Here is a 27,498-nt window from a genome sequence, read left to right as displayed (position 1 = left end):
ATACCATTATACAAAGGACGGTATAGCCTTGCAGAGCAGCCCCCTCTCTTAAAGAAGATACTTGAGCATTGGTAAACTGCACACCTTGTAAGAAATATAGGTTTCCAAAACACCTTCAAGAACATCTCTTCCACTCTTTAATGGCTGATGATCAGATCTGTTTTAAGAAGCTTGTGGCAAAGTATGATATCCAAATGAAACAAGGGGAAAATGCCACATCATTCAAAATACAATGTAGAAGATAGTTTAATGCTATCAGATTTCCACAATCCATGCTATAATTTCACTTGTTACTTCTGGATTAGATTGTGTGAAAAACTTATATCATCAACATTTCGAATCACACTCCATGATTCATCATCAAGATGAAAAGAGTTTTAAGGAGATAAAAGATAGCATGTTGCAGACCAGGACTGAATAAAAAGAGGAGAGAGGATGGGATAAGAAGTCCTTGTGCTTCCTTTCTCCTCCCATCCTCTCTCAACTTTTAATTCAGTCCTAGGTCTGCAACATACTAGCTTTCAACTCCTTGTAACTCTTTTCATCCTGATCATGAATCATGGAGTGTGATTCGAAAGGTTGATGATAAAAAAATTCACACACAATCTAATCCAGACGTAACAAGTGAAATTATAGAAAATAGTTTCTATAGACATAATTATAGGCCTGTCCATCTTCAATGGCAAAGACTCCACTGTTATAACACAGCACTAAGTATGCCCACTTTATTCCTTTTGAGTACTCCAATTACTGATTCTTGGGTTGCTGATTTATTCTTCCAGAATGTTTATAAGCTCTATATCATATGTGATATAGAAACACCAATTTGGAAATACTTGACAATGTTGAACTTATGAACACAGATATTGTGATTACAAGCCTTGAAAAGCTGTCTTTAGAAAACAGCTATAGTCCTCAAGGAATCTCATACATACCCAACAGTTGGCTGCAACTGACAACTAACAACTCGGAATCAAAATCATGTACTTTTTTATTCATTGTCAGTATGGACTTATGTTAACATGATTGACAGCATACATAAAAACCTATGTTACCCCGAGTTTCCAGGACGGGGATGACGGGACATGTTTCCAGGACAGCAAACATTTTTCCCAATTTTGGGGACGGTGGGGGCACGGCAAAGGGGACGGCTAATATAAAATATAAAGAAAATTTAAAATATATAGGGAAATTTTAAATGTTCATATGAAAAATAGATAAAGCATGTATATATACATTATATTCATATGAAAACATGGGTGAAGCAGGTATATGTACATTATAGAACCTTAACATACCACATTTGTGTTCAAAATTCATTGCCAATACTCAATATGCATTCAGAATTCAGAATTCATTGTCAATACTCAATATGCATTCATAATTGAAAATACATTGTCAATATGCTAGCACTTGTTTGCATGTAGTTCAGTGTTTCTTTCTCGTTGGAGGATATTTTAAAAGTCTTCCATTTCTATTATGATCTACAACCGCTTCTTTTTGCACTACAAAGTTTTGGGTGTTTGTAAAATTCTATACCAAGCTGTTATTCATATTTCTGAGTGCTTTCGGCTATGATTCAGACCTGTTTACCTTTCATATTAGTGAAAAGTCCAATATCGCAGACCTGCAACCACTTTTTTACGCACTACCAAGTTCTAGGTGTTTGTGAAATCTATTATGAGGCTGCTGCTCATTATTTTTAAGTGCTTTTGGAAGTGATTTAGACATGTTTACCCATCATATTAGTGAAAATCCAGTTTTACAGACCTATAATAAAATTAAAAAATGTTTTTTTTTGAGCATTTGAGTCTGTTTTTTTTTAAATGTGCTGGGTAAAGGGGGACGGTTAGGGGACGGGGGGACGTCCCCTTTAAGAATCACTGCCGTTCCCAAGTTTCCGGGATGTTTTCCACAGATTTTGCAATTTTGGGGAGGGCGGGGGGCTGTCCCCTGGCCGTCCCCAAGTCCCCGAAACGTCCCTGGTACGGGGACGAGGGATTTTAGCCCGGGGATGCATCCCTGGGTAACGTAGATAAAAAGTAAAACCAAAGACAAAAAAAGAAGGAACTCAGAAGTTCAGGACATGATACCGCCTTCAAATTTGGTTATTTTGAAGACAACAATAGGTGAGACATTCCTGGTTATGAAAAGAGAAACAAAACTTAATCATCATCCGTGATAAAAATGTAATGTCCCTTATCTAGTTACTTGGAAAGTGGGTATAATTATATATCAAATATTGGTTTCAAGAGATGTCTCTCCCTGATGATACTAATGTTATCTTGCAGATGAAATACAACTGTGTAATAATGATAATATTATTCAGAAGGAACGATATATGGGTTGGCTAACGGATTGATATTGTATTTGATATGATCTTTAGAAACACATAAAGTTATAACATTCCAATTTGCAAAATTATATATACAGAGATATGTGCTCTTTCTGATATACTGGTATAAGTTATGCACCAGATCTCTGGTAATGCTGATAACCTTTCTTTTTCAACTAGACTGACACAGAGTGGATTGCTGTTTCAGATTAACTCTCAATAAGTATGCAGACAATGACACTTATGTCTTTGCTATATCTATTGTGTCAATATACTTATGCAACTATGAATACGATGATATCACCTATAGTCATAGGTTACTGTTTTTGGTATGGAGATATGTAACTGCAGCAAGATGTGCTGTCTTTGATATAGATAGTGTTCCTTTGCAACCGATTATGTGCCTTTGGCAATGGCTCAAAAAGAGCGATCCAGAACTAGAATAAGAAATAGAAATGGAACTCCCCATGAATTTGTATGATCTGAATTCCTTCCTCCTTTTTTTTTCTTGCATTTCAATGATCTGTTTTTTATATCTACTTCTTTGGTTTGGACAGACGCGATACTTTCCTAGAGTTGTATCCTTTGATACAAGCAAATTATATTAATCTCTTAATGAATCGTACCTCTTGTTACTGTAATCACCTTTTTGTTATCGTAACAATTATATCTGCTGTCCATACTCTTGTATTCCTTCTTATTATTAATTAGTGGTTATATAGTATCCGTATCATTTCCATCGGTCATCGATATTAATTTTTTGCCTTCTATGAAATCAATATATTAAATACTTGAAACTGAGTGAGTTCGTTATATCGTTCTCTCTTTGTTCACTTTGATCAACCCATTGCCTTAGCTAAGTGCTATCATTCCTTCTCAATCCCATATGGTAGTATTATAGTCTCTGCCCCTATAATCGACGATATGGTCAACTTTAATCTTAACAATCCTCATTGATTCCCATAATTATTGTCTCTGAACCTGAAACGATCTTCCAATGATATCGATTTGATGCTGGTTTGCCTCCTTGTCTAAGCCGGTGTTATTAATCATCAGCGGTTAATAATATAGTTGTTGATGTAGTCTGTATGCATTACGGCACCCTCAAATATGATAGCCTCTTCAATCGTCTTTTCCTTCTCGATAGTATCAATACTAACATCCATGGTGCTTACGTTTCCTCCCTTATTGGTTCTAGTACATGTGATCACCACGTAGCTGAGTGTAGTGTTATTGATGGCACCAATATCGTATCTGTGTAATGGATATTATAATTTTTTAATTATTACTTATTTATTTATTTATATTATTATATATTATTATTATATATATTTTTAATTTATTTTTTCCTTCTTTTATATTTTAATTTTATTATTATTTATTATCTAATCTTAGTTCAGGAAAGGGATATTACAAAAAATCTATGACAAAAGACAAAAAGACTATTCATTCCACAAGATAGCTTCAAACAGGAGTTTCAGATTTCTCTAGTGTAAGTTCTAGGTGATGAAAGCACCTCACTTGGTTGTGTAATGTACAGACCTGAATAATGACATGCAAATAACAAGCACTTTAAACTTTCAGGTATAAAAGAACTGAGACTTAGAGGATTTGTCTTGATTTTCAAAATAAGAAAAAATCATTACTATTGTTCATTGTGATTAGAATACAAATTGTTGACAAGAGCCTTTGTTGAAATATATAACCATGTTCACTCATCCTTGACAGAAGAAAGTACTGGCCATTTTGTAAATAATTTTATCCAAGCATCAATATTGGATCCAAAACTTATTACAGCCAGCATATAAGAGCACATATACACTGTACATGAACTTGGGGCCAAAGTCTATAATCAATGGGCTAAGTACATACCTAAGCTGAGAAATTGAATGTCATGCCTGGTAAGGGAAAACCCATCCAAGGATAGAATCATGTAATAGCCAGGACAAAAATCACATAAAGCTTCAAAATATAATAACTGAAGCTTGAGATTACCAAAATGACTGTTGAAAGAAATTCAAAATAATAATTTCACTTCTTGGTGGGTCTAGAACATTAGAAAATGAGCTACAGCATATATCTCAATGTGCACCACTTACCGGTTTTGGTGCAATGCTTGCAGACAACAAAGGACAAAGCGTTTTACTCTGTATGTTACAATGTGTTGATCAGTAGAAGGATTCCCATCTACTAGTATGTCTAATATATTACCTGTCATTAAAAAAACATTCTGTAAGTGAAAAATCCTGTCATTCATGCCACTTTTGTTGCAATCTGTTGTGTATGCATGTACAAAATAATTGCATGAAAAAGTTTGTTTTAAAATATTTTTTAGGGATATCTATATAATAGTTTTTATCCCAAAATTAAAACCATACACAATTAAAACGATTCCTACTGACAAGCCTTATATTGAAGAACCTCATAAGAAGACATTTAAAATTTGAGTAATACCTATGGCAATGCTTTCTTTTACTTTTATGTTTCATAATTGCAGTATAGATTTTTTTTAAAATAGCATTTAGAATATTTCCACAGTATTATACCCTGTATACATGTAAGGCAAAATTTACAACAAATTGACAAGATTAGCAATGAGTCTCTTACAATTCAGTTGAAAAAACAATCATTTTTGCAATTGAGATTGACATAAGCTTAGTATTTTTAGCGATTTTAACAAAATATAGGATAATAATAAAATACACAAAATTATTAGGGATACAAAAACTTGCATGTAAACATCAAGCATGCCCCAAGCATTTCCCTTTTAAAAAGAATTGGGATATATAATTCTATTTTATATATTTAATTGATTATACATTATAAGGACATGGACTAGGATTATTCAAAGATTCAAATTATATGGGGTATATGAAAAGTTCATGAATAATTGTTATATACTATTATCATCAAACTATTCAAAATTTTAATGTAACCAAGAGTTTGTTGTAATGAAAATCTGGCGTAGTTTAAAAACTTCCTCATTGTAATAAGGTAACCTCTAACTACCAAACATGCAAGGTGGTTGTGTAATGAAAATGGGTACATTCGAGAGTCACTCAGATTTAAATTAAATTAAATTACCACCCAATCTTTCCCTAAAATGTGATAAAAGCAGACAACAATATCACCCAAGTATTATTTGACCTCAAAGTTTGGGCTTAGTTCAGCTTCATTAGAAATAAACTTCATAAAGTTGGCAAGGCTGACCCGAATCAGGACTCGGAAAAAACTCGGCAAGATTTGGCAGTACTCGGCAAGACTCGGCAAAAAGCCAGTTTCTAGTGAGTCTTGCCTAGAGCGAGTTCCTGGAGAGTCCCGAATCCCTGAGACTCAGCTAGGGTCACTCGGCTCGAGGCTTGCCAAAACTCGGAGAGTCCTGGCGAATCTTGGAACTATGCATGAACCATGGACACGAGTGTTAGAGTAATAATTCTATGTACTGTTAATGGTCAAATTAGTGCTGTTAGACATCTTCAATGTCTACAGTAGCAGTCAGTTAGTTTAATTAATAGCTACAATATTTTACTTTTCTATAAATGTAACTTTTCCTCATTTTAATAAATGAAGATATTTTTGCCAGTGAATTTGTTATTCGCATGGTATCAGAGCTAGGGCACGGCTTCAAAAATTCGCGTTTTCGGCTAGGATTTTTTCGTGATTTTCGCGTTTGTGTGTTGCGCGTCTTTTCCGCACCTGTCTTTGCACTTCGAAACCCATTTTTATCTGTGTTTTTCAGCAATTTTCATGCTCTAAAAAAAATTGCATTTTTTGCTCCCTGTTTGCAAAATCCGCGCGATTTTTTACACCTAACCCATGTCGGGATTTTTCGCCCGACCTCCTTGTAAAAATCACAGTTATTTTCGCGTTTTCTAGTTGTTTTTTTGGCGCGCGTCCATTTTTTGGCCCTATTTGTCACAATTTTTTGCCTTTCCGCGACACAATTTCCGCACGTTGCATTTTTTTGTGACACGATTTTTCCCGCCTATCTGCAAATCGCGATGGGAAATTTTTTCAGCTTCTGCAAATTGTTTTTAGAAGGTTTTCACAATCTGGGTTTTCATATTCAACACCTAGAGTTTTGGGTTCCTTTTTTTTCTAGGTTTTGTATAAATTTTCTGCATCAAAACCCTCAGTTTTTTGGCGGCTAGGGTTTAGCCAATTAGGGTTTTATCAAAACCCTCAATTTTTTCAGTCGGATTAAATTTTAAACCACACATTCTTGGTGGGTTTTTCAAAACCTCAACTGGGTCGTCCTCAAAATCTTCTGGGTCTTCAGAAATTTATGCCTTGAAAACCGTGGTAGGGTTTCAATTTCTGGCTTACACTCCGACTTGCAGAATTTGTTTCTAAAAACCCTCTGTTTTCATCTTCTGGTTTTCGTGCATTCGTGCCTTCACCAGTTAGACCATGGGGTACATGATGGCATCTTTGACGAATATAATGCTCGAAAATAGCCAGAAATTCAACGGTCGCAACTACAACACCTATGCTCAAGAGCACGCTCTAGTTGCTCAGAGTACATCCATCAAAACACTTTGGCATCAGCGTTATGGGCACTTGAACGTGCACTATCTCTCTCACTTATATTGGGAGGGTTTGGTTACTGGTCTACCCAACCTCAAAATCATGGAGTTTGTGGAGCATGTCAAGCTGGGAAGCAGCATCGAACATCATTCTCGAATGGTGATTCTTGGCGAACCTCCAAGGTCCTTCAATTGGTTCACGCTGATGTATGTGGGCCAATGAACACTCCATCTGTTACTGGTTGCAGGTACTTCTTGTTATTTGTTGACGATTTCAGTCGTAAAATGTGGATGTATTTTCTAAAAAATAAATCAGATGTGTTCAGTACATTTCAGCAATTTAAGGCCTTAGTGGAGAGAGAATCCAGTTCTCAGATTGTCACTCTAAGGTCAGATAATGGGGGAGAGTTTTGTTCCAATGACTTCTCTACATTTTGTGCTACACATGGCATTAAACGCCAACTCACCACACCATACACCCCTCAACAGAATGATGTCGTTGAACGTAGGAATCGCACCATTATTGAAATGGCTTGTTCTATGATAGAGAATTGCAATGTTCCTCAGAAATACTAGGTTGAAGCAGTTTACACTACAGTCTACCTTCTGAATCAGTCACCTACACATGTTGTCAAGAAGATGACTCCTAAAGAAGCCTGGTCAGGATGCAAGCCTAAAGTGTGCCATTTGAAAGTCTTTGGTTCTACGGCTCATGTATGGATTCCAGACGCTAAACGTGCTAAGCTAGATTCAAAGAGCCAAACACTTATGTTTATTGGTTACAATGACAACCACAAGGCCTACAGGTTGATTGATGTGGAGACAGATCGTCTCATCTTCAGTCGTGATGTTGTGGTTGATGAGACTACTGGTCCATTCATGCCTTCTATTACTCCTAGTCCTGCGAGTCAATCTGTGAAGACTTTTGATATTGGTGTTCATCTTCCTCTTGGTTCCCAAATGGGAGGGCTTCAGAGCATTCTGACTCTAAAGATGAGGAGGCTATCGGTCATGATATAGCACCAACTGATTTCCCTCAAGATTCACATCCAAATGACTTTGTTCCAGAAACTCCAGGGGATGTTGTTTCTCCAATGCCAGATATTGGTACTTCTACCCTCAGGCCTAAATGGTGGGCCAAGACTATAGGAGATCTTCGTGATGATGAGCTTCTTGAGGATAGATCAGTTTGCCGCAAGAGAAAGCAGCAGAATACAGTAAACCTTGCACTTATGGCCAACATCCACAGCATCTCTGAGCCCCAGACATAATCCGAGGCTAAAGGCATTCCTAAGTGGGAAAAGGCTATGGAGACAGAATACCATAGTCTTCTGAAGAATAACACTTGGGTTCTTTCTGATCTGCCTCCTGGGAAGAAACCTATCAACTGCAAATGGGTCTACAAAGTCAAGTATCATGCATATGGTACTTTGGATAAGTACAAGGCCAGATTGGTTGCTCGGGGTTTTACACAGCGGGAGGGCATTGACTATGAGGAGACTTTTGCTCCTACTGCCAAGATGAGCACTATTCATCTTCTCGCCATTGCAGCTCAGTTTGGATGGAAACTTCACCAGATGGATGTTAAGAGTGCATTCCTCAATGGTGAGTTGCAAGAAGTTTATATGAATCAACCTCCTAGCTTCAAGGTTCCTGGTAAGGAACATCAGGTTTGCAAATTGGTAAAAGCCCTATATGGCCTGAAGCAAGCCCCTCAGGCTTGGTATTTCAAGATTGATCAGTATTTGGTTGAACATGGTTTTCAGCATTGTCCCTCTGACACTAATTTGTTTGTCAAACTCTCCAGTGATGCTATCCTTTTTCTTGTTGTCTACGTGGATGACTTGATCATTACAAGCAATTCAGCACATTTGATCACAGCCATCAAACAAGACTTGTGCCAAACTTTTGACATAACAAATTTGGGCTTCTCCATTATGCTTAGGTGTTGAAGTGTAGCAAACCGATGACAGTATCTTTATTTCATAGTCCAAGTATTCCCGCAGTTTACTTGACAAATTTCGAATGCAGGATTGTAAACCTACTTCCACGCCTATGGAGAAAGGGTTGAAGTTATCAGCCAAGTCTGTTTCACCTGTCGTCGATGAATCCAAATTCAGGCAACTAGTAGGCAGCCACTAGACCTGATATCTGTTTTGCTGTCAGCTACATGTCTCGCTTCATGACAGCCCCAAAAGCTGATCATTGGATTGCAGCGAAGCGAGTACTGCGATATATGAAAGGCACTTCAAACTATGGCATTCTGTATGGCAGATGCAACGATCCAAATCTGATTGGTTATACCAACTCAGATTGGGTAGGATCAGTGGATGACAAAAAATCCTCTTCTGGGTATGTATTCAATTTGGGTATCGGTGCCGTCACTTGGAGCAGCAAGAAGCAACAAATTGTGGCTCTTTCCTTGACCAAAGTTGAATATTAGGGAACAGTCAAGGCGACATGTGAGGCAGTTTGGCTTCGAAGGATGCTTTCTGACATGCAGATGCCGCAAGCAAGTCCTTCTCCCTTGTATATTGATAATCAAGGGGTGCTCAAACTAGCCAAAAACTCAGTCTTACATGAACGTACCAAGCATGTCGAGCTTCATTGTCTTTACATCCACAAGCTGGTAGAAGACGGATCAGTTCAGTTGCAGTATGTTTCGACAGTGGATCAGACTGCGGATATTCTCACCAAGTCTCTAAGCCCAGATAAATTTGTAAAATTCAAGGGGCAACTTGGTGTTTTTGACAGATTGACCATTAAGGGAGGGTGTTAGAATAATAATTCTATGTACTGTTAATGGTCAAATTAGTGCTGTTAGACATCTTAAACGTCTACAGTAGCAGTTAGTTAGTTTAATTAATAGCTACAGTATTTTACTTTTCTATAAATGTAACTTTTCCTCATTTTAATGAATGAAGATATTTTTACCAGTGAATCTGTTATTCACAACGAGAAGGGATAGGATGAAGAAACGTGTAGGGAAATGAATCAAGGTAAGCCTTCCAAGTAACATGTGACAAAAAGTTGTGCTTAATAGTGGTGACAAAGAGTAAATAATTGAATGAAATGAGAAAATATAAAGCTAGCGAATAAAAATATGGATAATGAAATTTCAGGGTTTTCGAAGTAATGATCAATATTGTGACAGCATGCTATGTGCTCCAACATAGGGTTTCATAACTGGCCCATAAATGAATGTTCAGATTTCAAGCATAAATACAAAAGTGATTGTTAACTATGATTTTAGTGTTTACAGTGCTTTCCCTTCTTCAAGTAGAAAACTCTACAATCCCTTCATTCAACAAATTATCATAGACAAACCACACTCTGGCTTCAAGATTTGAATATAACAGAAGGATATATGTCAATAACGTAAGGCAGAAATGCACACAGCTAAAAAGATATAACTTATGAAAGGGTAAAGTAAAAAAATTGTTATAGATTTTTACTGGCAAGCATCTCTCTGAAGAACCTACAACATGCTCCGATGGATCTCTCTAACAGACCCTTCTCCACCAAAACCAAAACAATAACAAATGAAATCTCAAGGAACATCTCTTTAAAGGACCTTTGTAGGTCCAAAACCAAAATAATTGCAAGTAAATTCTTGAGAAACACAAGCACCATCAACAATTTCATGGGTTGCAATCATTTGAAACTAAAATATTGTCATCCATCCCGATCATATCTAGTTTTAATCTATTGAGTGTTACAATAGAAAACATGTGCTTATGTTTCTCCCTTTTTTTAAAATTCCCAATGGATAGATCCCTCCTCAAATGGTTCCATCTCAACTCTACTGTGAAGCAAACTAGATCACCAATCTTTCACAGGTATATCAGAAATACTTTAGAATAATTTACCAAGAAAGCATGAACTACAAGAGGCTGACATTCTACTGTTAGAAAGTGCAATTCAAAATTTTCAAGCAGTACATTGTTATGGCTTAAACAACAATTGTAGGAGTCTTCTGACGCCATATTTGATCTAAGCAGTACATCTGAAATACCATTAACTAACATAATAATCTAATTCCTATGTTGAATAGAGATTACCAGATGCTTGCACAGACTGACAAAGTAACCGACAAGCTTCCACAAGGCGAATAATGTCCTCACTGTCATTTGCTCGAAAGAAGAACAACAACTGGCAGAGATATTTGGAACTTGGCTTGAAAGCATTCCTAAATAAATGCAGAACTTGTTACACAACAATTTCCTAAACAAATTTCTTTAATCACTTAGATGAAGAGCTCAATAATCATTTTGCAAGATTACTTTTTCTATAGCATCAAAGTGAAATTTAGACAAGATAATATTGGTAGAAAAACTAAAAATAGACATGAATAAATGTTGATAGATCCACCTGTCAGCCCGTTCACCATTCTCTCCAAATTGCGTGCAGAACTGCTGTCGTATTTCAGACCTTGCAACTGCCACTGCCCTTCTACCTCTAAAGCATTTCTGCCATAAGCACATCAAACACGATTAATACACTATCCTAAATTAAATAAATAGCAAACATTATCATCACACATAACCAACAACTGGGCATGGAAGCCAGCAGACAATCAAATTATGCCAAATAAGGAGCTTGTCCTTAATGATAAGATATATACAAACACATGGATGCAAATTTGAGGTCAAGCTAAAATGACTTCGTTAGTTGAAATGAAGACCAATATAACCAGCCATTCTAACTGAATCAACCAAAAAAGAAAATGCAGTGATTAGCAGGGGTAAGCATTTCCTATTGTAGCTCATCCCATTATGGAAATAGATCAAAATCTTTGAACAGTTGCTAATGCCTATGTAACATTTACAATTTCTTTCCCTTCAATGCTGCTGCACTATCATAAAGGCTAAAATTATTTTTTATCCACAAACAATCCTAATTTTTATCCTCAAACGATTTTAATTTTTTATCTGCTAACAATCTTTACAATTCCTTTCCCTTCAATGGTTATGCACTGTCATAAAGGATAAGATGGACTTTTATCCAAAAACAGTCTTACACTAATTATGTTAGACATTGTAGAAGCCATGTTTTAAGGTTATCAAATTAATAAGTTCCTCAACCAAAAAAATAATGCCCATCCTATAGCTTATATAAATATAAAGTATGTTAATTATATCCTAGACATTTTCATCATATGCAAAAAATGATTTAATAGGAAAATCTTTGTCTGTCTTCTTGAGGACTCGTCACTTCCAATATAAATGCACTGTCACAAAGAATATGATTAATGTTTATCACAACTATCAATCCTGAACTTATGACACCTGATGCTATGGAAATTTCAAATCATCTGATCCAGGTCCTACAAGCTATGCAGGAGATAACGCATCAATTGGAGAATAGAAAAACTAGAGCAATCAGAAGCATAATAACAAACAGCAAATAAAATGCAGAAAACATAAAATAATTTATCTATAAATGACTCGAGCACAGAGGTTAACTTTACAAGTCAGAACGGAACCAAAAAGCAGTGAACAAAAAGGGCAAGCAGCAACACAAAAAGCATTAATCTTGGTGTAGAGATGTGTTTTGAGAAAACATAAATATATTGAGTAATGTAGAATCTGCATGCACCTATTGACTCCAATTCTGAGGTGGGGCTTATCAAGACGTTCATTCTGGCCAACCGTGAAAGCAATGCCAAGATGTGTGGATTCATATGGTGATGCTCACATATATCTGTGATTTGAGGAGAAGGGTGGTGAGGTAAGTGATTGAATCCCCTCTCTATCATTTTCTGTGCATCTGTAAAAAAAGCATGTTTAGTTGTTTAAGGTGCAGAGGAATAGGCTTGTATGAGTGGACATATAGATCTGTCATCTCTGCATTTTGGGGAGAAGGTAAGAGATGGAAACCATTGAATCCCCTCTATACCATGTTACATGCAACTGTACAAAACATATGTTTAGCTACATATGGTGTAGAGAGAGAGATTTGGCAGAGGAGAGAATCAATCTGTCTCAAGACACTGAAATGCCTTTGGAAAATGTGTCCTGATGAGTAAGTACATTTTAAGTCTTCTGACAAGACATGTCTTATAGAGGTGCTATTACTGACTGAAATTTTGATAGCTTTACAGAAGACATTAATACCACAATCTCCAAGAAATTTAAGTCATAAGAGTGATTCACACTGACCCACCCTGTAGCAATACAGGGAGTTTGCAAGGGGAAAAGCCCATTGACCCCATATGAAAGAACAAGGAAAATCAATATTTGATTCAATCGGCCATGAGAAGGTTAATTTAATTGTTTTTTCCTGGAATTTTCATTATATAAATTCGCATTTAATAAGAACTCCTTGATCCTCTTGACTAGCCAACACAAGACAACTCATTTTCAAACAAAGTGCAAAAGCAAAAAGACAAATGCAAGGTTGAATTCTTCCAACAGTCAACAGCTTTATGTCAGATATATGATGCATATCATACAATTGAACTTTTGAGAATTATGATATTATCAACTTGAATAATTTTGTCACCAAAGAAACTGGTTACTGGTGCCTTCATGAGTGCAGTTTGGTAGCATAACTACAAGTTTACTCAAATATAACAATCAAAATTTTACAATCCAATCACAAAATGGCAACTTTAATTCTACTCTACATCACTTACTCTTAAGAAGCAAATTTAAAGGACCACTATAATTCATTTGCAGGGATAAACTATAGATTTAGACCATATAAAAAATGTTGAAGTGTCCTTATCCTCCCTGAACACAAATTCTAATTTATTGCATAGTATTCTTCTTGTAACTTACATGAACAGCTTCTGTGATGATATTACTGTATGTAACAGAAAAAAAAATATATATATATAGGCATTTCAAATATTTCCTAACAGAGCTCTGATTGCTTACAAACTGATGAGCTCAATCCATTTGAATGGCCATGCAGGCGTACTCTAGTCATTCAGCGGACCTGCATTCAGGGAACCATTCCCTAGTGAATCTACATTTTGACCCAAAGGAAAGAAGGGGCAGATGACCTTTCATCATCCAGCTAACTGAACAGTTAAAAACATAGATGAAAAAATCTGCAAAAAATTATTTAACTCCCAATTTTTCGCGAATCAATTATGGCAACGATTTAATCTACGAAAAAATCTTGGACAATTTTTTTGAAAAAAATAGGGGCGATTTATTGAAAAAATAGCAAAAAATTGGGAGAAAAACTCAAATAAATCTGCAGTAATGATTTGTCGGGTATTTGTTTACTGATTACTATCATGGAATTGATTACATAACGTTGCACCTCGCCATTTGCGAATCAATTAGTGTAACTGTGTACCTATCCACAACAAGTTAAAAATAGGTGCCTTCAAGGGTTGTGGCATCTCTGTGGGAAGACTGTGAATCCTTTGGGTGTATGTGTGAGGAAAACTTCAGTATGGTGTTTTTGCATGATATGGTAGTTTCATGTGGAAGTCTCATGCTTCTTGAACCATGTTCTTGACGTTGAAGGTATGTTGTGAAGGCTGACAAAGTTCATCAATGTGCATGAGATGAGCTGAACATTTGAAAGGCTTTGTGTGCACATGCCAATGCCAGCTATTGAACAAAGTATTTATTTTATGGAAGATGTGAAGTAGAGGAGAACTTTAATTCTACAGAAAGGAGATTAAAGCAATGCAAATCCTCTATAATCTGTATTGAACTCAAATTCATTTAGAGGTTGCACTTATTTTTTGGTATATGAGATGTATTTCACCCCAACTTTGATTTATATATGATGGAAAACAATATTATGTTCTACAAATATAGTGTATGTGTGTGTTTTTCAAGAATATTTTAAGAATTATATATTTTCAAATGTTCGATAAATTAGCCGAGTTTTTACCCATTTTTTGCCGAGTCCCGATTTTTCAAAAGTTTTGGGCTAAAAGGGCTATTGCCAAGTAAGAGTTTTTCATCTTTGGTTAAAATGAAATTTCGAAGCACAGGATTCAAATCTGCCCAAGAAAGAAAAAGTTGCCAACACTTCTTCCATTGGTTGAGTGAAATTTTGGTGAAAGGAAACCATCCATAGTCACACAATTTGTTTAAGTGGATTTTCTTTGGCCAAGAATAAGGTGTTTTCCACCATTTCTCCTGTTCATGTGGAGAAGTTCCCCCCAGGCAAAACTTCAGAATAGGGCTCATAAGTTCCAACTGGGCAAGGAAGGGAAGTGTTCAAAGTGTGCATAGGTGTGATCTCAAAAAAATTGAACAAGTTGAAAGCAGTCATTCCTTCTCCCATAAACCACAAACTTTATCCAGGGTTGAAAATGAACAACCAATACTTCTCTCATCAATCTCAATTCTGGTAGTGCAGCAGCAAGTTGGAGATGAGCAGAGAAGAAACAATTGTCAACTGTCCTCACTTCCACTCAAGTCCATTAGAGTGACATCCAATCCTTCTCCCTCCAACATTCAAAATGGATCATATCAACAAATTTTGAAATATTTTCCAACCAGTTCATATCTTCACCTGGCACCCTACAAGGCTGTGATACCAATTCCACATGTCAAACGTTAAGTTTGAGACATGTGGTATAAAGTTAAAATGAACATGTAGCATAGCCTTAAATGGAATTTAGTTTGTTTCGAATTCTCCAATTGCATAGTCAGCACTTGGGTAGCTCAAAAATCAACTTGATGCCCAAGATCTTATAACTCACAAGGGGTAGATCATTTATCTTCCTCTTCAGTTTTTCTTCCCTCTGGTAAGAGACAAACCATGTGAATTATTATTCAGTCCAGTATAAATTAAGGTCCTTCAGATCATTGTCATGCCTTAGAAAAGTGAACCTGAAAAAGTAACAGAATCTTGCAAGGAAGTGAGTGGGGGTGGCTTGCAAGATAGATTGCAAGAAAGTCGAAAAGTCAAACCTGTGTTAGAATATATGTTTGTAAATTCAATTCAAACTAAAAAGTAAACACAATAAAGAGGGCAAAGCTTCTGTGTGAATTCACTTTAATATTATGACTATGTTACAAATAAATTAAAGAAAAGAAGAGAAAAACTGTGGAATACGATGGCTTCAAAATTCAAGGTGGAATTCTTGCCTTGGAATTATCATTTGAGTTTGCTCATAAAGTTACAGAATTTGAACCATGAAAAATTGAATGTAAAACTATATATCAAAGGCTTCAAAAGTTGATAAACACAACTAGACATCTAAGAAGATGAAGAGACACTTGATTGGTATGTGGAAGCCTTAGGTTCATTCAAGATGAATAGTGTATAGTTAAGTTGCATTCCATGCAATAAGCATATTGGATGGCTTTGAGAGCAGCAGAGTCGCACACAAATTCTCAAGAAGATGTCTAAGTATAAGAGAAAAAGTGGAGAGAGGTGAAAGGAAAATTGCAGGCAGATGCGAAGATTTCAAAAAACAAGAAGATGAAAAGAGTAGAATTGTACTCCTCACAGAAAATCAAAGAGGTGACTCCTAGTGGTAAGAGTTCATGTCGCTCAAACAGATTACGAACCACCCAAAAACAAGATGTCTTAGTTGAGCCAAGGAAGATAAGAATTTGATGTTGTGAAGAGTATTGTTGAGCCCGAGAAAAAAGACAATGTGCCATATGGGGCTGAGGAAGAGTATTTTGAAACCAAGCACAAAGCTCAAGGTGAGTGCTGGAAATTGATAATTAATGGGTAGCAGTAGTAATAATTTGGTTTCTATAGAGAGGCTACAAAAGTTAGGTTTAAATATATCCCATGCCCAAAACTATAAAAGGTTACATGATTGCAAAAATATAATCATATAGTGGTGATTTATCAAAGCAGGGAAATTTTTCACATTGGAGATTACCATGGTGTAGCATGTGGCATGATAAGCATGGATGTGCCATGTGTTGTTGAGAAGACCTCGGCAATGTGATAGAAGTGCAGTACACGATGGGAGAAAGGGCAATTATGAAATTTTCCAAAGATTTTGTAAGAAATCTAGGTTTTGCCCATAGAAGAAGTGGGAGAGAGTAGCACTTCATGTTAGGTGTATTAGATGCAAGAGGATTCTAGAGCACAAAAAGAGACTCTGGTAAGATACTAAGAAGTGATTATAATAATGGATTTATGTGCATTTGAGATACTAGCCAAGCAAGTACAAGACTTGTTGGAGAGATGTGTGATCATATAGGAAGACAAACAAAAGATTACCCTTCTTGCATGAAGAACAGTTGCATAATCTTTAAAAGATCAAACCAATCTTGAAATGGCTTAGCCAAAACTAAAAGGATGTAGTGGAAATGAATAGTGATGCACATAATCTAATAGCCTATGGGTTGTATTGAATTTGTTAGAGAAGATAAGACTGGAAGTTGAAGACTAGCAGAGTGCATACTAGAGATGAATGAGAAGTTGCACAGACAGCAACAGATGTGAGTAGGTAGAAACATCTACAGTTGACAGTTCAAAATTGATCCATATGAGAAATAAGAATAGTAAGCACCTTGAGCACAGTCAAATTAACTGGGGGAGTTGTAAATGATGATACCACATCAACGATACATCCAACAAAATTTCTGTGCAATTGAACAAGATTCTAGAATGAGTTATCAACCTCACCAAATCAAACATAAATGCTATGTTGCACATGGCTGTAAGATATTGATTGATTTTCCATATCATGAATTTCTATTAATTCTTTAAGGAAGACACAAGGTTGTTTATTTATTATAGAATATTTTTTTATGAAAGCTATGTTACCGGTTCGCTGTGTTTTTGCCCCCAGATCTGAATCCAGTTCCTACTGGATTTGAGTTCCAGATCAATCCTGCTGCAAATTCAGCCAGGGGGCATAAATGTCTCTGCTATTTTGTCCCAGATGAACCCACTTTGAAACTGGAGGAATTTCCAAGAACCCGCAGCAAACCTGACTTCTTTATTTTTTTCAATATTTAAATATTTTTTTGCTTTTTTATTGGGAAAGACAAAAATGGGAACCCTTATGCTGTTTCTCTGTGGCTAAAGAAGCCAGAGGATTACATCCTGCCAGGTCTGCATTTGACTGGAGGCGACAGGAGAGTTCTACAAAGGACAAGTGCAGAGCATCAGGCACTGGAAGAGGCCGAGAAGGATGCCGACACAGAGACAGCCATTTATGCCCCCTGAACATTTAACAGGAGTTCTCTATTAATGTTGGTGGGGGCCTGCAATTTAAAAGAACCTTCAGCATGAACAATACAAAGTTTTCTGCATAGTTGTAAAAACCTTTACATTTTCTGTATAGTCATGAAAACTATTACTATACTTGCAAAACATCAGCAAGGGATTTAAGAGAGGATTTCAAGTTTAAATGACCTAATCTTAAATCTAATCAAACTTTGTATTGTTCATGCTCGATATAAACCATCCCAATATATATTTGATTTAATTAAATAGCCTAATCTTTAATATATAATTAATTAATATATATTGACTAAAATTCATAATTAAATTAAAGATTATAAATTCAATAGATTATATACATATATATGGACTAAAATTCATAATTAAATTAAAGATTACACATTCAATAGATTATTATATATATGGACTAAAAAAATTTAGAAATGATAAATATATATTAGCCATAATAAAATATGTAACGTCTCTAAATTATATATATGCTTTATATGCACTAACAGAGAAACGATTAGATACAAATTTGCCACAAGCAATGATCTTTGATTTTATCCAGTTACAATAGTTTTAATGTGTTCCCTCAATCATAACTAAAGGATAATATACCCAAAGGGAGAAAATTTTGTGATTTATATAATTAAAATTGGCAAAGAGATCTTCAAGATAAAACAAAAAGAGATCGATATGATTTTCCTTAGCTTCCCACAGAAAATCTCAAGCTTAATAAATTTATGTATTTTTTGAATATCATCACATTACAATCTCACAATTATTATTAAACTCAGACTAGCAAAGACATAAAAACATGGATCTCATATATTTCTGATAGTTTTTTAGTGCCAATAGTTTTTCTTCTGTGGTGATTACCTTTTGTATTCTGAGACGATCTACCTTTTTCCTCCTAGAGTACCAATCTTGTAAGGTTCAGGTTCAATGATTGCCATGTCCATTGACTAATTCCCCCTCCCCTGAATGTTAAATTTTCTGTCGGGAAAAGTAATTTTTATCCCTTGCACCCAAAACTTGACAGGGACATGATGCTTCTTGGCTGAATTTAGTGGGGTTATTCATGCAGCCCCAAAAGCTTAACAGCTCGCTTCGTACTTTCAACAAATAGAAAGAAAAGTTTTTATGAGATCATAACCGTTCCTTGCATATTTATGTTAAACAGTCATGTCAGGATGGATCGTAATAAGTTTCCATATAATTTCTACTTAAAGAATTTCGAAGTTGGTTACACTAATTTCTAAATTTTTCTTTTTAAATATCTACTTCTGAGATTATGGTAAACTGTCCGAATGCCTGCTGCCTGAAATGCCGACAAGCCGCGCATTTTCGTGGCATTTTTTGTTTTTCATTAACAAATTCTTGTCAGAATCTAAAATGGATTTCCAATTCCCCTAAGCTTTTATATTTTGCATAAAAATTAGTAATTTCTCAGAGAAAACATTACTTTTTAGAAAAGTTCAAGAATTCTGATGTAATGGTAATGGGAACGTACCCAATTCAAATCCCAGTCTCCAGTGAACATGTGGCAAGTATGTGGGTTAAATAACATACGGTAATCCTAGCACAATCCAGAGTCGGGGCAAGAATTGAGTTAACAATTCATTTTAGAAAAAAATTGAGACAAACGGCTAATTGACGGATCAGGTATTAAAATTTTCCCAGACCAAGAGAATTGTCTCTTTTATACTTGAATAAAGTAAGGCAGCTATTGGGAGTGTGCCCTTGTGCGATATAGGGTTGTGCAAAGCATAGGTGAGTGTGGTGTTTAATTGAGTTGCCGATTTGTTAGAAGACAAACCATGTTAGGTTAGAAAAGAAAAAAGAACCTGAATTTTGATGGCAGTAAGCGTGTGATGGCGGAATCTTTGGCGCTGCTCGCGAGCAATCCTAGTCTCGTCCAAATACTTCTGCCTATCGCGCTCCCTGCTACTCCGCCCTCCCAAGTCCACCTTCTTCTGCCTCGACGAGTCCCCCGAGAAAAACATTTTCTCTCTCTTTCTCTTTACCTTTCTTTCTCAATTGTAATTTGCTTCGATCCCCTGCCCAGTATTGTGGATGCCCTACTTCCCTCTTTTTCCTTTCTCTTCCAATTTCCAGGCAATTACAGTTGCTCTCTTATACGTCGTGTGTGTGTTTTAGAGGTGATACAGAGGAAGTGAGCTTTGTAGTAAGCTCCAGGGACAGCTTTATAGCTTTTTCCCAAGCAATTCAACGCCTCCCCGCGATCTATGTCCTCCCGGGTCGCCACTCGCCACCACTTTTGTGTAGGTATCCGCAACTACCATTAATTCGAAATAGAATATAAGGAGGTTTTTAACGTCCAGGAGATCAAAAATAGAAGAAGGGATAGTTGAATTACTTCCTTTAATTTTGTATATTGTTAATTTTTTATTCGTTATTTTTATAATATTATTTTTCTTTCTTTTCTTTTCTTTAAAGTGTTGATGTATTTGGTATGAATATTATTAAAGTTTTGTATTCAAAAATGAAATAATCTTTTAATTTGATTGTCCTATTTATACAAAAGATAATATTTTTTCCTTTCATTCTTTTTAAATTTCTTGCATCTATCTATTTCATATTGAGATAATGTTAGTCATCAATTGAGCTATGAACTTTTTTTTTGCTTCCCAAGAGATATTTAGACCTAGAAAGACATATTGATGAGAAAGACATAGATGATGATTATATGTAGTGAAATTCATATAGACTTACAAAAACTATCTATAATAAATTTTCCTACTAAGTTTTTAATTGAAGTTTCTCCCAATATATTTTCTAATGGTGAGAAATCTAGGGTTAGAGTTAAATTAAGATAACACAACCACTAACAAGCCTAATTAACCATTACATTAAGGAGGAGAGAAATCTAATAGATCTAGATTTTGATCTAATTCCAAGCCTCCTTGATGGGGCTCTTTCCTCCCTAAATTGAATCGATTTGAATGTGTTGAAGATTAGGGCAAGATAGTGAATTATTGAAGTAATCTGATAGAAACAGTGACCTATAGATGTTGTACAGAGACACCAACCTGAATCTGAGCAAAAGAAGATGTTTTGGATCTATTCCCAAAAGTTTGGCCTGATTCTTCCTAGTCCTCAAAATTTCTCACGATTGAAAGTTGAACCTATTCATCTCTACAGATAATGTCGATTCTCCCGAACGCAACTTTGTACCTATTTCCTACACATAGAAAGAAGGGGGAAATTATTGGGAATAGGAGTTTGTCTTAGGTCAAACCCTGGTTTTGGAATTAACCATGAAATTAAATTGAAAGTGTAAATGAACATTTTTGCTTCCCAAGAGATATTTAGACCTAGAAAGACATATTGATGACGATTATATGTAGTGAAATTCATATAGACTTACAAGAATTATCTATAATAAGTATCATTATTTATTTATTTATTTATTTATTTATTTATTGTTTGGTCATGCATTCAATTCAATATTCCTTTTATTCATCAATTTGATGTTTTGTTTCATTGCCTATTTTCTCTTACGCAAAACTACGTTGCTAACAACCTTAGGACATCTATATGTCTTTACCTATTTAATATTAATGTGATATCCTAAGAGATGAACTTATTTCTACTAGAAGAACCACATAAGAAACCAAAGCTTTTTTATTGAATTTTTTTGTGATTCGATGTTTTTGGAACCTCACTACCACTAAAATTATATATAACATGTTGGATTATTTTTCAATATCATAACTCAACCTCTTTGCTTCTATTTTGTAATGTAGAAAACACACTCTAACCTCCCAATATTCTCTTTATTATGTAATTTCCCTACTAAGTTTTTTATTGAAGTTTCTCCTAATAGATTTTCTAATGGTGAGAAATATAAAGTTAGGGTTAAATTAAGATAATAAAACTACTTGTGTGAGGTGAAAAATGATGATGATAAACTATTGCAAAACCACAAAGATCCAACCACAAACGATCCTAGTCCTACAATAAAGCATTCACCATACACCAATGAAGAAACCTGAGAACATGCAAATCGATAATACCATTCACATGCCAAGTAGGGTTTGATCTCCATTGTCTTGTATCTCCATTGATCTTATTTTATATATTTGCTCTCAAATTTTATATGTGCACAAGAGCTCAATATAGAACAGATTGTGGTTGTAAAGTCGCTTGATTGCATACAAAATGTTAGGGTCGTGAAAGAATGAGAGTATCCTCTTATATAGAAGACACTTTAGAAAATGGAGAGATAGGATTAAGAGGTGGGAAGATAAATGGTCGGCTAGGATTATAGGGTAGGTAGAAGAAAATAATAAAATATGAAGAGGGTAGGTAGAGGAAAATTAAAAGGTAAATGATATGTGTCATGGAGAAAAAAAGCTAATGAATTAATTAAATAAATAAAATTTTATTTAATTAATAGAAGAAGTGGGACCAATTAAAAAAATAAAATATTTATTTAATTTTAGGGAAAGATAATTTAAATAAATTAAAATATTTATTTAAATAAGAAAAGGCTAGAAGAGGCTAAGTGAATTAATTAAATAAATAAATGATTTATTAAATTAAAAGAAGACTTGGGATAAAATAATTAAATAAATAAAATATTTATTTAATTAAGCTAGGACAATTTTAGGTGTCTACACCACTAAGAAGCCTAACTAACCATTACATTAAGGAGGAGTGGAATATAATAGATCTAGCCTTGATAGATATAGATTTTGATCTAATTCCAATCCTCCTTGATAGGGCTCTTTCCTCCCTAAATTGAATTGATTTGAATTTGTTGAAGGGGCCAGATAGTGAAATATTGAAGCAATATGATAGAAGTAGTGAGCTACAAATGTTGTACAGAGACACCAACTTGGATCTGAGCAAAAGAAGATTATTTGAATCTGTAGACATATAAATCTGACCACCTTCCTAAATAAATATTTAATATTTATTTAAACCCCATTCCTCCTATTAATTAAATCTTATTTAATTAATTTCTTCATTTTCATCTATTTGATTAAATGAATTACTCAATTTATCTAATTAAATTCACCTAAACCTTTTCTAGCCTTTAATTAAATAAATCACTTTATTTAATTAATTCCCCTTTCTTCCTTTTAATTAAATTTACATTTAATTAAATCCCCCCACTTGTATTTATGCAAGTTGCACCTATTTTGGTTGAAATAAAACATTTTATTTTAATTAAAATTATTTTCCCTCATCCACTTGCATTTTCCTACATCTCTCACTTGCCTCCTAAACCCCTTCTAGATTCTTCTAATCACTTCCAATTTAGCCTAATTCATCTCCTAATCATTGTCACATTCCTAAGTAAAAGGAAGTCACTTCTCAAAAACTTCCAAAGTCTTCAATAACCATTAAAGGCTTTATGTCTTCAAATGGTTAACCTCTAAAGTCTTCCAAACCATTAAACGCTCTTATATAACCATTTATGGTTAACTCACCATTGACCTTTGGTTAAAGACTTTCCTCTACCTTAACCATCATTTTGACTCAAGGGTCTCATCAAGCACTTATGGCTTTGACCACAGTTATCCATTTAACCCTTGCACAAGAGTTTACCCCTTGGGTAAAGGCTTTATCCATTGGATAACCCTAACCTAACCTCAACCTTACCTCTTAAGGTAACCTTCATGTCTTCTTAGGCATTTAATGCCTATTGCATCTCCTCGCAAGCAACCTCTTGTTGACAATTGTCACCATTTCATTGGTGAAAATTGTAAACATGGATTGATTAACTTTCAATCCTAGCCCTTGTTAAGATTATTCAACCTTAACCATCCATTGCCCTATTTTCCCTATAAATAGAGCTCACATTCTTCATTTTTCATATATCCAAGTTTTTATTCATCTACATTATAGCCTAATTTACTAAGAATTTTAGCCTCTCTTTGTTAAAACATAATCATAGCATTTAGAAGCATTTTTCATATCCTAGAATATTCATGCTAGGCTAGTATACCATGTTAGGATAATTTGTTAATCTTATATCATATCACTATCTCTATCTTAACTTAATCATCATAGTTTTAACACATCATGTAGATCTTAGAATGCATTCATGCATGTAGATCACAATAGCACTCATTCTTGGAGTTGTCATTCCTAAGTCATTTGCTCAATGATCTGAGAGAAAAACATTGGCTTTAGGGATCCCGTGAGATAGAGAACAATGGGACACCCCTTGGGAAGTTAAACTAGTTCAATTAGTTTATATACTTGCACCAAGAGTCTCATTGGTATGTGGGTCTTTTGATCTTGATTTATTCGTTTTGATCACCGTGTTTTCCTGCATACATTTATGGTGCCCACCGTGGGGCACGTCCCCAAAAATAACATCTTTTTTTGTCTAGGTTAAAGATTGCAATCACACTGGAACACTCTTTTAGCGCATCTCGAACTGTCTGTAGCGCATCTGTGGCAAACTTTAGCACATTCATCGCACTATTTAGCGCATAGAAACCATCCCTTAGCACATTTAACTTTCTTTCTAGCGCATGTTCTTCTCTACTTTTTTTGTGCATAGGAGTATCAGTATAGCGCATTCAGGCATCGGAATAGCGTGTAGGTTCTCTCTTTTAGCGCTTTTGCACCATACTTTAGCGCATCTGTGCGAAAGTTTGGCGCATAGCTCTGGTAGAGAGGGAATTTGTAACAGGTTTAGAAAATTTAGGCTTGTAAAGCCCACCATCAAAATTGCATTTTTTTACTAACTGTGTGCAGGTTCTAACAATTTTTCAGTGCAGGAAAAGGAGTAGTTAATTAGTTTATTTACTTTCTTTTATAAGTTGGTAAAAAGAACTCACTTTCTCTTATTGCAAAAATCTAAAATGAATCTCATCTTTCTTTTGGATGCTTAAAAAGAATTTCATCATTTCCTTTTGGTGCCTAATATAGACTTCATTTTTCTTTCTTGCAAAATTGAAAAGAACAAAAAAACTCAAATATTTCTTCTATGCAAGTTAGGAATCACATTCCTTTGGGCTATAAAAAGAACAAAACAAACTTTTCAGATTTTTGCATAAAGTTAAAATTGAACATCATTTTCCTTTGGTGTTGATTAAAACAAACCTCATTTTCCATTTGGGAGTTTAAAAAGAACCTTCACTTCTTTTCAAAAAATCTTTCAAGATTGCAAAACCGTTGTTATTCATTTGACGAATTTACTTTGGTTGACCAGGACTTCTTTAAATTTTGCTATCTTCACACATTGCTATATTGAGATAAAAAGAACCACATGTCTTCTGAATAGCTTGTAGAAAACAACTGCAATATGAGATAAAAAGAAAGTATGTACTTTGTGTCTCGAAAGTGGTAGGCATATCCTCTCCCCTTAATTGGGTGATCAAAAAGTCAAACCCACTCTTTAAAATTTTTTTTTTACTTTAAGCATTTACAAACTTTAGAAGGCATGCCCTCCCGAGTTGCCCTTAGGGCGTCATTAAGGCCGGTGAGAGGGGAACGACCTAAGTGGGAAATGGCTTTATCGCCAAGTATTCCAACCCACTATAATAAAATGTGGAGGCTGATGAAAATCCCCTCCGACAATTTTGCTCAATGATTAGTCTTCCCCCAGTATCTTTAAGATACGTAAAGCCTTTATTCTAAAGGTTGGGAAGCCTCCCAAGGGAGTTTATCACTGAAGACCGAACGAAATCCTTACTACGAACCTTAGCATTAGAATATTTGAACCGAGTCAGTTGTCAAACATTGGCAATATCATAGTGCAAGGGTGAAGAAGAATCCACTCCCAAGATCACTCACCATATATCTCCCAAGATAACTACCCAATTGTGAAGCAATTCACTTTGGGTTAATTTTTGGCAAAAGGCAAAAAAATGGGTGCCCCCTAAGGGGTGACAAGGATGTTTGAGCTGACAGAGTATCGAGACTAGTGGGCTATGATATTGTTAATGACCTTTGAATAAAGAGTATATCTTAGATGTCTTATTTGTAATCCAAACTAGTGAAAACATCGAGGATTTGAAAACATCCTCAAAAGAACATACACTCTTTGTTTAGCATAGACAAACTGTTATCACTTTTATCTGATGTGTTTTCAATTCATTTTATCATAAAATCATCCATCAAAGCACAAAAAAATCATTTCTCAACGTCTCAGCGAAATCATCAAAACAAAGTTATCAGAACAGTTAGCACATAAGAGCAACATCCTAGCGCATCTCAACCATCTGATAGTGCATTCCAACCAACAGTTAGCGCTTTTGTCACTCACATTAGCGCATGATTAGTATCATACTGGTAAAAACTCTGATAGCGCTTGCCAACATCACTGTAGCGAATAGGAGCATTATCCTAGCGCATCTGAAACATATTATAGCGTATTTGTACCAAAAATTAGTGCCTCAAAGGGACATACTAGCGCATAACCAATTCAACAATTGTGTTATCAAACAGTATAAAATAACATATTTGAGAGGTAGCATAGTGCATCTAGACCATTTTTTAGTGTTTTGGGGGCATCCTTTAGTGCATCAAGTTTCAGTTCTAGCACATGATCAAAATTGGCGAAAAACAGAGAGCAAACCAATCACCTTATGAAATTTTCATCAACAGTTTTGGATACCCTTTTAGGTCCTCTAACAAATCCAACAACGAAATTGCAAAGAAGCATCATAAGTGAGAAATTTCCAAATCCAACTAAGCACCCTTAGAAAGAGATATCAAATCTTCAACTATCTTAAGATCAGCTTTCATCCAACAAAAATGAGGAGTATCAAAATTAGTCATCAAAGGTTCCACCATCCAACGAATCCTATCAAACCAATACCTAGTTAGGTTCTCAAGTTGTCAAATTAAGTTTCTAGATCATGAAACTTGACTCATATCATTTGGCACACTTTGTCATAGAAGCAAATCAAACTAAATTTCTACTTGACAAGTAAACTTGATTTTCTAAAACAAAGTATCCATATCCAACATCAACATTGATCATTTGTGTATGACCACTCCTCATATTTTTAGAAGAAGAAATCTTCGTCAAAAGACTAATTTGAAGAAGAGACAACCTAGTTCTAAGTTAGTTATCAAGAGGAGTAAATTTCTCTATATCAACCATCAACTCTTTAAATCACATTACGCATTCTTGCATCATATGCAGTTGTATATCCAAGGAAAAACCAACGAATTTGACAAAGAAATTTTGAGAAGTAGGACTTACATTCAGAAAGCAACATTCAACCAATGCCTTGATAAGGGAGGAAGGATTAATCCCGCCTTGTTTCCAAAGTTTCTTATCACTTACAATGAAGCTCGACCTGAGCCATCAACTCCACCAAGAAGCCCAATAGAAGAAGAAGAATTCACTACTGTAGAGATAAATTAATGCCCATTGTCACTTGGTCTCAGAGAAACAAAAAGAAGGAATCACAACTAGAATCAAGCATGAGTCATAGATTGTCCAATTCTTTTGATGAATATGCAAATATGGGAGAAACAAAGATCACTGAAGAGCTTCTCCAAGAATGTTAAGAGAAT

General features: G+C 35.2%; 1 protein-coding gene across 2 annotated transcripts in view; it reads right to left on the bottom strand.

The window, feature by feature from the left end:
* Window positions 1-20,301, bottom strand: part of LOC131065022 (E3 ubiquitin-protein ligase UPL6) — a 201,167-nt gene extending 180,866 nt beyond the window's left edge. For both annotated transcript variants that reach the window (XM_057999388.2, XM_057999394.2), the window contains exons 1-4: window positions 19,830-20,301; window positions 11,233-11,330; window positions 10,923-11,050; window positions 4,435-4,546 (exon numbers count right to left, since the gene is read on the bottom strand). In XM_057999388.2, the coding sequence (XP_057855371.2) occupies window positions 4,435-4,546; window positions 10,923-11,050; window positions 11,233-11,330; window positions 19,830-19,988 (497 nt within the window). In that variant the 5' untranslated portion in view covers window positions 19,989-20,301. The remainder of the gene's footprint in view (window positions 1-4,434; window positions 4,547-10,922; window positions 11,051-11,232; window positions 11,331-19,829) is intronic.
* Window positions 20,302-27,498: the final 7,197 nt, after the last annotated feature.

Source organism: Cryptomeria japonica, chromosome 1 (assembly GCF_030272615.1).
Source record: "Cryptomeria japonica chromosome 1, Sugi_1.0, whole genome shotgun sequence".
Lineage (NCBI taxonomy): Eukaryota > Viridiplantae > Streptophyta > Pinopsida > Cupressales > Cupressaceae > Cryptomeria > Cryptomeria japonica.
This window is presented reverse-complemented; position numbering and strand designations above follow the sequence as displayed.